The sequence below is a fragment of the Festucalex cinctus genome, chromosome 6, assembly GCF_051991245.1.
Source record: "Festucalex cinctus isolate MCC-2025b chromosome 6, RoL_Fcin_1.0, whole genome shotgun sequence".
Classification (NCBI taxonomy): Eukaryota; Metazoa; Chordata; class Actinopteri; order Syngnathiformes; family Syngnathidae; genus Festucalex; species Festucalex cinctus.
The window spans coordinates 16,256,184-16,269,803 of record NC_135416.1 but is presented as its reverse complement, the minus strand read 5'-3'; the positions used below and the strand labels follow the sequence as shown (position 1 = coordinate 16,269,803).

General features: G+C 38.3%; 2 protein-coding genes across 2 annotated transcripts; one reads left to right on the top strand and one right to left on the bottom strand.

Annotated features, from left to right (window-relative positions):
* Positions 1–499: 499 nt before the first annotated feature.
* On the bottom strand, positions 500–6,290 carry sid4 (secreted immunoglobulin domain 4). Its single transcript, XM_077525631.1, has 8 exons — positions 6,156–6,290; positions 5,569–5,715; positions 5,344–5,478; positions 3,646–3,818; positions 3,386–3,572; positions 2,813–2,992; positions 1,390–1,656; positions 500–1,171 (listed from the first exon to the last, which is right to left on the bottom strand). The coding sequence occupies exons 1-8, from the start codon at positions 6,202–6,204 to the stop codon at positions 1,167–1,169; spliced, it is 1,143 nt and encodes a 380-aa protein (XP_077381757.1). The 5' UTR covers positions 6,205–6,290; the 3' UTR covers positions 500–1,166.
* Positions 6,291–7,350: 1,060 nt separating this feature from the next.
* mvb12a (multivesicular body subunit 12A) lies at positions 7,351–13,402 on the top strand. The gene is made up of 10 exons (XM_077524255.1): positions 7,351–7,496; positions 8,819–8,908; positions 9,670–9,753; positions 9,830–9,929; positions 10,375–10,504; positions 10,580–10,720; positions 12,065–12,168; positions 12,250–12,308; positions 12,419–12,484; positions 12,574–13,402. The coding sequence occupies exons 2-10, from the start codon at positions 8,819–8,821 to the stop codon at positions 12,652–12,654; spliced, it is 855 nt and encodes a 284-aa protein (XP_077380381.1). The 5' UTR covers positions 7,351–7,496; the 3' UTR covers positions 12,655–13,402.
* The last annotated feature ends 218 nt before the right edge of the window (positions 13,403–13,620 follow it).

Sequence of the window (13,620 nt, the reverse complement as noted above, 5' to 3'; positions counted from 1 at the left end):
CAAGCTTTAAATATGCTTGTAAAGATGGAAGGAGGAGAATGGGAAGGACTCCCTCTTTAGCAGACGGAGGTTTTTTTACGAGAGAGGCCCGCTAGAGGCAGGACTCTGGCTGGAGTATTGGAAATGTCAACTTTCTTTCCACTTTACTAGCGCACCCACAAGCCCTAAATGGCAGGCTAACACTTCATTAAGAGCTGATTTGAATCTTATGTAACAGCGCAACTCTCTCGAAGTTCCACAACAATGTGCTCAATCAGAACCTTGGTAGCTAAATGTGTTTAATTGTTCATATTGACACATTGAGTGAAACGATTTGCTGCCCTCATTGCAGCGGATGAAAATCACTTCAATCTCTACTGGTGTCCTCATTGTGGTTGAGCACATGAACGCCTAACATCAAGTGTACATGTCGCCCCTTTGTGGTTGAAAAGCAACATGAAGCATGTGCAGATGATTAAGCGTAACAGTTCAGAATGAAAGTTGACAAAATAAGACACAATTTTATCTATTAGACCACTTTATTGATACTTGTCAATGCATGTGTATGTTTTTAACACAAATCTATGAGCACCAAATAAAAAAAATTGAAAAAAAAAAGTCACCCATCTTTGAAAACCAATTATGAAGCACATTCAAAACTGTCAAAAATTATTGTCATTATTGTAAGTAAATTTACTTATGTGATTTTAAATAAGATATTTAAATTCAATATCTTACAGTACTAACTCGTAACGAGGGATGCACTTTAAACATTTTTTTGAGTTGACCAAATGTGGTTCCTTGCATAATAAATGCTTACTAATAGCAGAAAACAGAAATGAAACAAGGCTTATTCCCAAATTGTCTTACAGTATTTATGGTTGGAAAATTACATGAAGCTGATGGAGTACCCAATTAACTAAATTATACTTGGATATACAAGCAACATTTTCCATTTGTGTTTTGGCATTGCGACTCAAATCTGGAATAAGAAAAACATTCAAATAGAAGTTTGTCATCTCCTCTGCCCGAAAAGTGAAACAAATTTTTCCATAGATCCTCTTAATCCTAATACGCCCACTAATTGAAAGGTTCGAGTTTAGCTCCATACGCACAACAACAACTTGATACTTTCCATTTGATGTCAGAATTCAGGCTTGTGGGAACTCTGCAGACATTTCAGTGGCCTAGGCTGGAAAAGACACAAAGAGAAGAAATTGTTACCAGCCACTCGCAGGCTCAAGGCACATACTTTCAAACAACCAGTCACTGTTTTATAATCCTTCATTACAAAATTTAACTTAAACTAAAAAATTGTGTCACTTGCCACACCACACCACTCCAATTATTAACCACCAGTGATGATCTACCGCCCCTTATTGATATAATATCGCACATTAGTCTTCATACCTTTAACAATAACTTTAGTCAGTGCTTCACTGGAGCCAATGTGGTTGGTTGCCACGCACTTGTACGTTCCACCGTCACTCATTTTAACGTGGGCTACGGCAAGCTGTCCGTCGTTGGTGGCCTGACTCCCAGCTGGCAGGTTGCCTCGGCCCACACGGCTCCAATGGAACTGAATGGGATGGGAGCCATGGGCCAAACAGCGCAGAGTAAGAGCATCACCCGGTTGGAGTCGCACCTGCTCGGGCAAAGTGGTGGCGTAAGGAGGGCCTGAGGCATGAAGAAAAAAATAAGCAGTGATAAGAGAGGAGAATCATCATAAACACTAAACTCTGATCAATATTGAATTTGTGGAATATGAGTTAAGCAGCAAAATACACCCCATTTTCCTCCATATCAGGGGGCGGCCATTTTGCCACTTGCTGCTGACTAAAAATGACATCACAGTTGCTCAGGTAATGACCAATGACGGCTCACCTGTTTTATGAAACTAAGCCGTGATTGGTCACCGGTTTTCTGGAGCTGATGGTTAATGGTTGAACAAACGTACCATTGTTTGGGTCAATTTAAAAGTAAATTTTGGAAGTACAAGATTTTGGCCCAGCTATATACAAATATATGCCTTTGGAAACCAAGCCCATGATCATCGACTATTTTTAACATTTGTTTTTTCTTAATGCACTAGAGACACTAGTATGTAATGCAATTGTTGTGGGTATATTTTCAAAATTGTACTTTGTTACTGTATTGTATGAATAATGAAATTTATTCTCCTAATTTTCTACTCTTTGCTTGCTTCCCTGCCACAGGGATCACAGAGGGAAATTTGCTACACAATAATCTGACCCTGCAGCGCATCTCTACTCTTGTGTAAGTTTAACTCATTCACTCCCAAAAATGTATAAATACGTTATATGTTAAATGTTTGAAGTGTCCCAAAGACGTATTTATACGGTTTTAATGTGTGTGTTTTGTTTTGGTTTTTAAATGCTAAGCATACAGAAGGCTATGATGCAGCCTCTCAACTGCAGCGAACGGATGAAAAATTTGTAGTAATTACAAAAACGGCCAGCAGGTGGCAGCAGAGTATAAGAGATCAACCGGGGCCGTAATGAAAACAAGCTGTTTTCGTTTTAAACAGATGTGTGAATAATGATAAAACTTGGACCTATTCTAACGTTAATTAGTGCAAAACAGAAACAGATAGATGAAAGAAGAGACTCTAATCTTTCTTTTGGTAGGTTCCATGTTTTTATGGCAAAAGGACACAATATTCTGTGGGCCTTGTAAAATCAGTCAAATTCCCCTAAAGGGGTTGCGTCAGTGAAAATGGCTGGGAGTCAGTGTTAATATTTCCTGTACATAACTCTCTGGCAAATAATCATAAATATGTTGTGATATGTTTTGGCATGCTTGGCGCACTCACTCTCCACCTCCATCTGCGTGTATGCCTCGCTGAAGCCGTGTATGTTGGTAGCATTACAGATGTATTGGCCGGAGTCCTGGCGCCCCACACTGTTCAATGTCAGGACACCACCAGCTACTGTGTGTTTCCATGGCAACGGAGCTCTCAGCTTGGACCATGTGATGAGAGGAGCTGGAGAACCTAAGAGAAGTTGAGAAACACAACATGTTATTTACTCTACTTCGGCAAATTAAGATGATTTCACATTAATAATGATTTTTTTTTTCTCTTCATTGCCAGAATGATGTTCTATAATAATTTAAATCAGTATGCGTCTTCCAAGCGGTTTACTTTTATATTTACTTGTATATTAAAGCTAGCAAGATGAAACCAAAATATTAATCTGAATTTAGAATTTAGCCTCTTTCCACACTTAATGCTAGTTAGCTTAAAGCTAGCACGAAGCCAAAAATGCTAACCTGAATTTAGCCTCCCTCCACATATTTTTTTTTCAGTTCGCTTTCATTATTTTTTTGAAGGAGGGTCATTAACATTGCTATGACAAAACAACTAAGTATGTCATCATCGTCTTACCAGTAGCCTGACACACGATAGTGACAGTATGACCCTCCACAACTGTCATTTCCTTATGACTCACTGATGCCACGGGTGCACCAGGTCCCCCTCCCATGACGACCTCCACTTTGGCCTCTGTCACACCCACGTTGTTCTCAGCTTGGCAAATATACACACCTGCGTCCTCTGGACGCACGACAATCCACTAAGAAGGAGGACAAAGTGGTGTTATTTCAAAATGAGCTTAAATAGAAGTATTGTTTTGATGAAGGTATTACTTGTATGGTGTTAACGCCATCTATCTCCTCGGAAAGCAGCTGCAAAGAGGAACCTTGGCGTCTCCAGCTCAGCTTGGGCCGTGGCCTGCCTGTAGCCCGACACTGCACTGATACCCGGTCACCAATTCTCACCTTCAGGGGTCCAGTTGGTGACAAGCGCACTTTGGGAGGGTCTGAAGGAGAGGACACATATATGAGGTCATCCATCCATTTTCTTGACCGCTTACTCTTCACAAGGGTCGCGGGGGGTGGTGGAGCCTATCCCAGCTGGCTTCAGGCAGTAGGCGGGGTACATCCTAAACTGCATGGTTTCCAGCCAATCGCAGGGCACACGGAGACGTACAACCATCCACGCATACAAGCACACCTAGGGACAATTTGGAGCGCCCAATTAACCTGCCATGCATGTCTTTGTAATGTGGGAGGAGACCGGAGTACCTGGAAAAGACCCACGCAGGCACGGGGAGAACATGCAAACTCCACCGAGGAAGGCCGGAGCCTGGACTAGAACCGGAGTCCTCAGTACTGGGAGGCGGACGTGCTAACCATTCCCCTATGAGGTCATCATGAAAGTAACATGCTGGACAGTGTAATCTCCAACATTAAACATCCTACAGGTACAATTTAGAAATTCACATTTAAAAAAAGCTTATTTTTTTAGGAATAAATCAATAAATTAATTAATTAATTAATAAAAATTTATTTATATATATATATATATATATATATATATATATATATATATATATATATATAAATAATAATAGGTATCTAAATCCCTAGCCATATAGCTGGACCCAACCTCAGAAAAATAAATAAATAAATAGATAAATAAATAAATAAATAAATAAATAAATAAATAAATAAATAAATAAATAACAATAAAAAAAATAAATAAAACTTATTAAGAAAGGTAGCGCGATGCCGTCAGTTGTATGACAAACATCTGTCCAGGTTGTTCAGTTCAGTACAATATGGCTGATGAAACAATATCGTGACCTTAATAAATTGAAAACTTTTATAAAACAATTCTTATCACCATATTCCTTATGCATCGGGAGACAAAAAGTCCACACATCCCTTTTCACATGTTTTTTTTTTTTTTTTTTTTTTTTACATGTTTTCATGACCCAAAAAAAATAGAAGAGGCTGAATAATTTTGAAACTATTTTCACAATTAATATAAGTAAAAGTCAATTATAAGCTGTAGTATGTTTGGCGCAAAAACACTGATCATCACCAAAAGAAGACCAAAGAAGACCATGGTGGTGGCAACATCACGCTCAGGGGCCTCAGCTGCAACTGGGGCCTTAGCTAAGTTGCAAACAATTAAGAACAGTTGGGGAGATTTAAAAAAAAAAGACAGGAAAAGCCTACTAGAACAGCTGAACTTGAACTGGGGTCAATCAGAGACACTTTAAATGTCAGCTGGTGTGCGCTGACTTGCATTTAACACGAGTTTGTACGTGAGCGGTTAATTCAGAGATTAGCCATATCCCACTTATGAGGGTGTGTACACTTTTGCAACCTGATCATTTACTGCCCCTCTTGAAATCAGGATATTTCCGGTTGTGATGTTCAGTTTAAAAATTGAAATGCTTTCTGATCGCAAAAATCTGTCCTCTGAACAAGGGTGATCCTTTTGAATGTTTGAAATCATGATTAAAATCTGTTGGTGTACGCAGTAGAGCAGCTCACATTTGATGTTGATCTGTGCTGAAGCTGTGCTGGAACCTGCAGAGCTGGTCGCCACACATTGGTACTCGCCCTGGTTAGTAGGTCGAGCATTAGCAACTGTCAGCACCGCACCATTGGGGCCAATCTTAACATTATCTAATGGAGGGGAAAGTATCATTATGTATTTTAGCACATAGTGAGATTTGATTGATTACAATAACAATCACATGAGCTGACACCCCAGACCTGCTAAGGGTTGATTATTGGCTCTCCTCCACTGCAGCTGGGTGGGATGTGCACCGCTCCCCACTTGGCACCTGAGGCTGACCGACTCCCCTTCGCGCACAGTTGTCGACTGGGGCTCCACTAAGACCACAAGACCTTGACCAGAGGCTGCAGGGGGACACGCACAACACATATATGTGCCATATGCACCTCTGTGAACCTTTCAACAGGCCGGAGCAAAACACAGTGTAAACTAACAGCAGCCCAAAGCAAACAGTCTGAGTAAATACACAGATTCAACACACGTTTTTCTGATGACTAAGCAAAAACAAGAACATTTTAATATGTTATCTAATTAGGCACAGTTGACTAAAATGTTGTTGATTGTCTCTTTATGGCGCTTAATGAAGTATTAAGTGACATAACATAAACTCAGTTTTTTCATTTTAATTATTTCAAATCTACATAATATTTTAAATGTTAGAGCAACCGCTTTCTATTAAAACACACAACTCGAGGTAAAAAACAACAACAACAACAACAAAAAAAACATGTCAACATCTTCTCCTGTGTTACAGATATTGATGAAAAGAAATGATCCCAATTACCTGAACAAAGCAGAGAGAAGAGAAGCACAGCACAGGGGAATGAGTCCATGATGAGTCCAGAAGAGAGTTCAATCACTTTCTGTGCTGCCTGACTGTCTCTTTCTGATACAGTCACGCTCGACCTTTCACCCCTCGCTTGGCATTCACCTCCTCCCTACTCAAATGTGATTAAAAGAGGATTTTAAAGTCTCTCAAAGTGCTCTTTAGATGGAAACAAATAAGAAATGTCTTTGCACATCTTTACTACTTTGTGTTTTAGTTTTGTGTGTGTGCATATTTTACCCGTTAATGTCAAAAATTTTTACACAGCAATGATTTTCATGATCGAGAAGGATTTGGTCTTTTCTCAAATTCTTCTTTTTTGAAGTTTCTTAAAAGGAAAAAACCTTTACAATATGTCCTGTGTCCCCACTATTCCAAACTTTCATTCTGATTAATATTATTTTTTTTCATCTGAGGGGGAAGCCATTTTGTCACTTGCTGTCAATCACGGCTCACCTGTTTTCTGAAGCTGAGCCTTGATCGGTTGTTACTTCAGCACTGAGCAACAGTGATGTAATTTTCAGTCGACAGCAAGTGACAAAATGGCCGCCACATAAGATGGATAAAAAATGGGTAGATTCTGCTCCCAATTCACTGCCACACTCACTTTTTTTGCAGACTACAATAAAGTGTAACTGCACATCCACTACAGTAGGTGGCAATCACTGTAAGCGAATGCACAACCATTATAGCGTTATTCAGCGACCAACTCAAACACCTAAAGTTACTAAGCATTGTACATATTATATATGCTCTATGCATTTGTGTTGTTCTTAGAGGGTGAATTGTGAGCTTTTATAATTCAAAAGTGTGTTGTGTTGACAATTTTATTCTAAGATCGATTACAATGTAATCATTACTTATTAAATGACTATGATGAAGTAACCATGATGAACTTGAATTGCAATGTGACTTCAGTGGCGCTGTTGTTTAATTATTGAGTAAAAGAGAAATCCGACCTCTTGAGAAAAAAAGCCCTATAGCTATTCCAGTCATTGTTACAAACAATGATGATTAATGTTAAGTTTTAAGGCAAGTTTCTGGAAACAATTCTCAAAGAATGAGTTGACTGTCCTGTAAGGGGTTTGAAATGCTGCCATCTAGCGTCAAGAGTCAGCAACTAAACACCGACGTTTTGGCGTGAGGTGTTCTGGGAGTTGTAGTTCAACTAGGACGATGAGGACTTCCTGCTTTTAACAGGAAAATCACCTAAGAACGTAGAAGACGTTTCACTCCAGAGCAGTTTCCTCGCTGGACAGCTGACCTTTAAACTTGAGAAAAGTGAAGACTTCCATCCAGGTAAGTCAGTGTCGGTGAGGTAATGTGTTTAAATTTGTTGAAGAGGAGCCATTGAACTTTTGAGCAAACAAGTTTTGATGAATAATCGCAGCTGCTGTTACTCTTGAGTTGAGACCGGCTAGTCGTGTTTGCATGGAAAACGACACCCAATACATTTTACAGCTTGCCTACTTGTTTGTTTTTAATAACTCGGCCTTGATACAAACCAAACTGTGCCGGAAAACGACTTAAGTGAATGTTTATAGAAGAGATTGTTGATATTTGTTGAACTAGCTGAAAAGCAAATGTACAGTGCTGTAACTGCTGTCTGTTTTATACAAGGTACACGTGTCGATGTCAAACAAATGCCTCTTTCATTGTGATAGTAAACACCGAAAACGTGTTTTAATTAATCTATAATTACTTTAGTTTTACTTGGATTTGCAATCAAATTAGTTTTACTTGGATTATTAGGTCTACCAGTAACAATCAAAGTAACACTAACCAAATAAAGGATACATTTAAAGCACATTTCCTGTCTTTACTGCCACAATGAAAAAGGCTTCTGTTTAACATTCATTATTTACTGTTTTACTACTGTACACACATTGTGAGTTATTTAATACAAATATTAAACCACAACCTAGCAATATATTCCCATACACTGCTGTGGAATTATAAACGTGACTTCATTATAACTGGTCCCGAGTCTGGCTTCATAGAGTCATAACACACCTATTCAGAGTGAATAGGAGCAGTGTCTTGAACAACAGGCTATGTGGCTCGTGAATAACATGCTTTGTCAGCCTTTAAACACACCGGATTTTGCTGCTGATTTTGCACATGGTCAACAACAATATGTTGTCTCAATGCACCACAATACCTTCACTGTCAATGATGATAGAATCCTTCTACGATTTAAAAAATAAAAATAAAAATCTGCTGAGTAATGTGGAATCTTTTGCACTCACTGGCCCCCAATATTATGTACACCTCCATGTGTAATGACATAAATAAATCATCACTAAAATAAAAAAGCATTTTTGGGTGGTAGTTTTCAGTGTAGACCTGTTGTACATCATACTGAGAGTGGTTTCTATATTTTGCTTGCTAAGTCATCAACAATAAAAAGGAGGTAGTTTTGTTTTGTTTTTTAACACAACATTAATCAGAAATAAATACAGTTTAATGTGGTTTAAAAAAATATGCAACAGTACTTTTCTTAAAAAAAAAAAAAAAAGGTAATTTCAAAGAGGTGACCCCAAACTTTTGAGGGTATATGTGGCATCGGCATAATGACATATACCTCCCTCTCTTTTGTTTGTCACACTCCTTTTCCTCAGATGGCCACTGTGGATCATGGGCCAGTCCGGCCACTGACAGCAGTGGCGTGGACATCCAACACTTCTACCTGCCCAAAAGACTACACTATGGTACAGACAGACATGGAAATTACACATTTTTACAGCATGCGGTTGTGTTTTTATTCCTCCGTAGACCCTTAAAATCAAATAGCTTTTAGACTAGACTAATTGCAATTTTTGGAGAAATTGTGTGGGAATGCTGAAAACTGAATGCTAAGATTTGAATGCATGTGGAATGCTTATAAAGTAAATTGAGAGATAAATTATGAAATTATAACCTCCTGGTTATTGGGCAATTCACTTTACCAACTGTGCCACCGACCAGTATCAGACACGATGATTATAAGTTATATGTATTGAAGTGGCCGTGGAAAGTGATACTGAAAATTAAATGTCTGTCCCAATGAAAATGAATGGGGGAAAGTTGATATTAAATGTTAAATTGTGCAAATTCTGTAAGTAATGGGAATCAGACAATATATACCCCGGGAGGCATGAATTTTTTTAAACTAGTTGAAATTTGAACAATATAAATTGGAAGTATTATGTGGGAGTTGTTACACGGCAAAAAAGTGTGGAGAATAAAAATCACAATAACATGCTTCAGCATTCCCACAATTATCAGCTACTTTTTCATTCATTTTCAACACTGAGGTACTACTCTACCATGGTGAAAAAAAATACTCTTCAAATAATGTCTTGGAAAATCTAGCCTTGCACCTAAATAAATATTAAACACTAATATGCACTTTTAGTTGGATTTGAAAATGATGGGTTGTTTTTGTTCTCATGTTCACGGAATGTTATTAATATTCCGTATCTATCTGCAGATCAACATCACTGAAGATGGAGCAAACGCAAACTTCTCACGCAGCTTCCCAATGAGGTTCAGTTATTACCTTTGTTACAGTAAGGTAACTGAGAGACACGTCCACAAATTCAGCAATCATCTTTGCGTCGCCACAATACAACAAGCATGTCTCTCTGTAGGCCACTTCAGGTGGGATGGTCGTGTCGGACATTCAACTCATTTCTGAAAAGGACGCCATTCCTCACGGCTACTGCTTCATTGCGGAGCACTTGGAACCAAGTGAGTGCGCACACATTTATTCATATAATTTGATGTGGAAAGCAATAAAAGAAGCCAGATTTCAAAAGGTTTTCTGTGTTGGGCTTTTTGAGAATGTGATATTCAGTTAGTTGTTGTTGTTGTGTGAAATATTTACCAAATAAGTTCAAAGCACTCCAGAGTGCTACCACTGATGCCCACAAGGTGCTGTCATAGAGTCACTATAGTATATTGTGGTCCACTGACTATCAAACGCTGCAGATTTACATACATTTAAAAGCACAAGAAAGCAATAAACTAAAAGATCATAGAGTAAAGTTGATTTTAAAAAGGGACAGTCCTAAAAAGTAACTGATAGCATCTGGATTTTGCAGCTACAAGTCGCTTTTGCTTACACATCCTTCAAAACCATTTTTTCCCCTAATTTATCCCTCTTTGCTAATCTTTAGTGTGTTTGTGTGTCCAGAGGCCACCGTTTCAAAGAAGAAACGCGTATGTGTGCGTGTCGTCCCAGTCGGTAGTGTGGACACAGCTGTCTTGGATATCAAACTGACGGCCAAAAGCAAAATGATGTTACAGCACTACACATATGTTGGGTAGGCGTTACATTCATCTGCGCTATGACTTCATCCAGCTCCTCATCTTTTAAATGCTGTCCGCGTTGTTCACAGAGACATCCACGGCTATGTGTTGTGGTATAGGAAGGGCCATTTTACCAGCACCACGCCCCAAACCAAACCCCGCAGTGTTAGTCTGGGCCTCCGCAGGCTATCACTGGAGCTCCCATCTACTCCACAGCCTCTAAGACCCAGGTAACAGCTCGTTTGTTGTTGTTTGTGCACACAGAGAGGAATTCACAAGTTCCTGTACTGGACAGACAAACGTTTGTGGACATCTATTTTGGGTTAACAAGATCATTTTTACATCTGTGGTTTAGTTTTTGGATTATTTCCATTATCAATTTTGAAAATAGAACTGTTTTTTTTTTTGGGATAGAAGCTAGTTGGCCTTCTGAGTGTTATCTTTTGAGTTTGGCTTTTAGGTGGAATGCATGCTCATACTGTACAGTATATACAGTGTACTCGTTTGTCAATTAATAGTATGCTCTACTCACACTCTGAAAACAGCCAGGTCAAAAATAACCCAAATGGGGTCAAACAGGGACTGACCCAACTTTTTGGGTTATTCATTTGAATTAATTCAATTAACCCAATTTATTGGGTTATTTAACTAACCCAAAAAGTTTGGTCAAATGAATAACCCAGAAAACATCTCCTCCACAAATTGGGTTGCTTTGTGCGTTATTAATTTAATTTGACCCATCATTTGGGGTTAAAAATAAATAAATCATTGTTGACCCAGTTAAATTAACTCAATTAGATGGGTCAAAGGAATAACCCCAAAAAACAACCCAAATAATTGGGTTTCTTCGTGGGTTATTAATTTAATTTGACCCAATGTTTTGGGTTAAATAACTCGAAAAAAGTTGTTGGTTCATTTTTGACCCAATTTAATTGGGTTATTCAATTGGTTGGGTCTAATGTATACAGTGTTCCCTCGTTTTCTGCCGGGGTTAGGTTCCAAAAAATACTGCAATAAATGAAATCCGCAAAGTGTTTATGTTTTGCATTTATTATAAATGTTTTAAGGCTCTAAAACCACTCACCACACAGTTTATCCACTTTTCTTATTGAGGCATTTACATTTTCTCACATTTCTCTCTGGTTTAAACATCCACAATGTTCAAACTTTTATAGATTTTATCAAATGTGCACATTACTGTAAAAAAAAAAAAAAAAAAAAAAAAAAAGAATGCAAAATTGCACCAAAAAATAATCCACGACACAGAGAGACCACGATAAGTAAACCGGGTTATAGCAAGGGAACACTGTAACCAACAGAACATCCCAAAAATGGGCTGCTTTATGGATTATTAATTCAATTTAACCCACTTTCTTGGATTGAATAACTCAAAGCGTTGGGTCAGTAGATTCTTGACCCAATTTAGGTTATTTCTGACCCAACTGTTTTCCGAGTGCACATTGGTGATAATTGGATAATTTGTTCAGCCTTAGTTTCATCGCAGCCCAGCAGGTTTTCTCACATGCGTCATGGAGATTTCAAGTTGTATTCTTGATGCGTAAATGTTTCTGCAGCAACCTTCAAGTGCCTCAAGGTAAAATCAGCCACAGGCGCCACTCCCTCCATGCCACGGAGTCCCTGGACAAACCAGCTGAGGGCAGCATCCAGGGAATCACAGGTAACCACGTGATTACTGCTAACTTGCAGAAAGTAGCTGCTTTTTGGTTTAATATATGTTCTGTTTTTCAATTATCTGCAGCGCTAGATGGTGTGCCCTTCAGTCTTCACCCAAAATTTGATATCCAACCAAATGCTAAGGTTTTTATTTTATTTATTCTGAAATGATCAAATCTGCACCCAGCAAAATCTTTTTATAGCACACATCTCAGACTACAAAATGTTAAGTTATCCTCTTTGTCTTCTCTCAGACGCCTCAGCTGAACTACCAGCTAAACAACATTCGTATCAAAACCATCCAAGACATAGAAAATGAGGTAAGACCACTTAACTGCCCCACTCTCTTTACGACTTGGTACATTTCCCCTCTACATATAAATGTAATGACTTTGTTTTCATTTTTCAGTATAACTACACATTTGCAGTGGAGGAGATTGTTTCCAAGAGGACCAGACCGCTTGTGGTGACATCCTCATCAGCTCAGTGATTTTTGTTCTTTTCCAAAGCAACATCTGACCATCTCCTTTCGAATGTGATCATGCTACAAATGAAGGAACGTCACATCTTTGTACAGCTTTACAATTTGAAACATCTGAAGGAAAGATGTTTTTAAAAGTTACACATATCTCTTTAAAATGTTACTCATACCATCTTCAAACATTCCAGTTAATGCTTCCATTTGATGAAATATATTATTTGCGGGAATAACAGGGTGAACAATGTAATGAACATGAATATTTAGCTGATCTGCTGTTTGGGATAAATCATCTACAGTGATAATCAATCATGAATGCTTTTACATGCTTCATTTACAATGCAAGGTTCAAGGATGTGCCAATGCTGTTTGCTATCTTACCGTCTAGAATGCTAATGTGCTCCATAACCGTCAAAAATGTCAGATTACAGCAGCAGCAACAACAAAAACAGTGGACACATTTTGATTTTCTTGGTAAATATATGTCAGCATGACAGTACATATCAGATGTCTTATTTTTAGATTAGCAATATGCATTTCATCCGCCACAGAAAAAGGAAGTACTGTACATGTTTTTGGGCCAGTCGTGTTTTTAAAAAATTACATGTATGATATATTGTATATCTTTTGGTGGCAAGGGATCCAACTATTTATCTACACTTGGAAGTGAATGTACAATGTATAAATGATCTTTTTATGCCCTCAAAAGCAACTGTATAATGCTTGAGGAAACACTAATAAATAAATAATAAAAAAAAGAAAAGAATGAAGACTACTGAAGAATTGTTAATTTGCATTATATCGGCCGGCTCGCTCAGGCGATATTGGCAGATGCTTATAGGGTTCTATGGACTCTAGGGGGTGCCAAATTGTCTCAAAATTCACCTTAAAAATAATTACAGTAAATAACTTAAAATTTCGAGGAGTCAATTTAAATCAATATTAGCAAATAAGTAAACGAACTAGGTGGATGTCTTG

Bases quoted from the DNA above. Each gene is read 5' to 3' on its own strand.
- sid4 (XM_077525631.1), bottom strand. From the start codon at position 6,204: ATGGACTCATTCCCCTGTGCTGTGCTTCTCTTCTCTCTGCTTTGTTCA. The intron at 3,819-5,343 runs GTGAGCTGCTCT...CCTCTCCTTCAG, and splicing joins AGCACAGATCAACATCAAAT to ACCCTCCCAAAGTGCGCTTG. The intron at 3,573-3,645 runs GTAATACCTTCA...CCTCCTTCTTAG, and splicing joins ATGGCGTTAACACCATACAA to TGGATTGTCGTGCGTCCAGA.
- mvb12a (XM_077524255.1), top strand. From the start codon at position 8,819: ATGGCCACTGTGGATCATGGGCCAGTCCGGCCACTGACAGCAGTGGCG. The intron at 10,721-12,064 runs GTAACAGCTCGT...ATGTTTCTGCAG, and splicing joins CCACAGCCTCTAAGACCCAG to CAACCTTCAAGTGCCTCAAG. The intron at 12,169-12,249 runs GTAACCACGTGA...AATTATCTGCAG, and splicing joins CAGCATCCAGGGAATCACAG to CGCTAGATGGTGTGCCCTTC.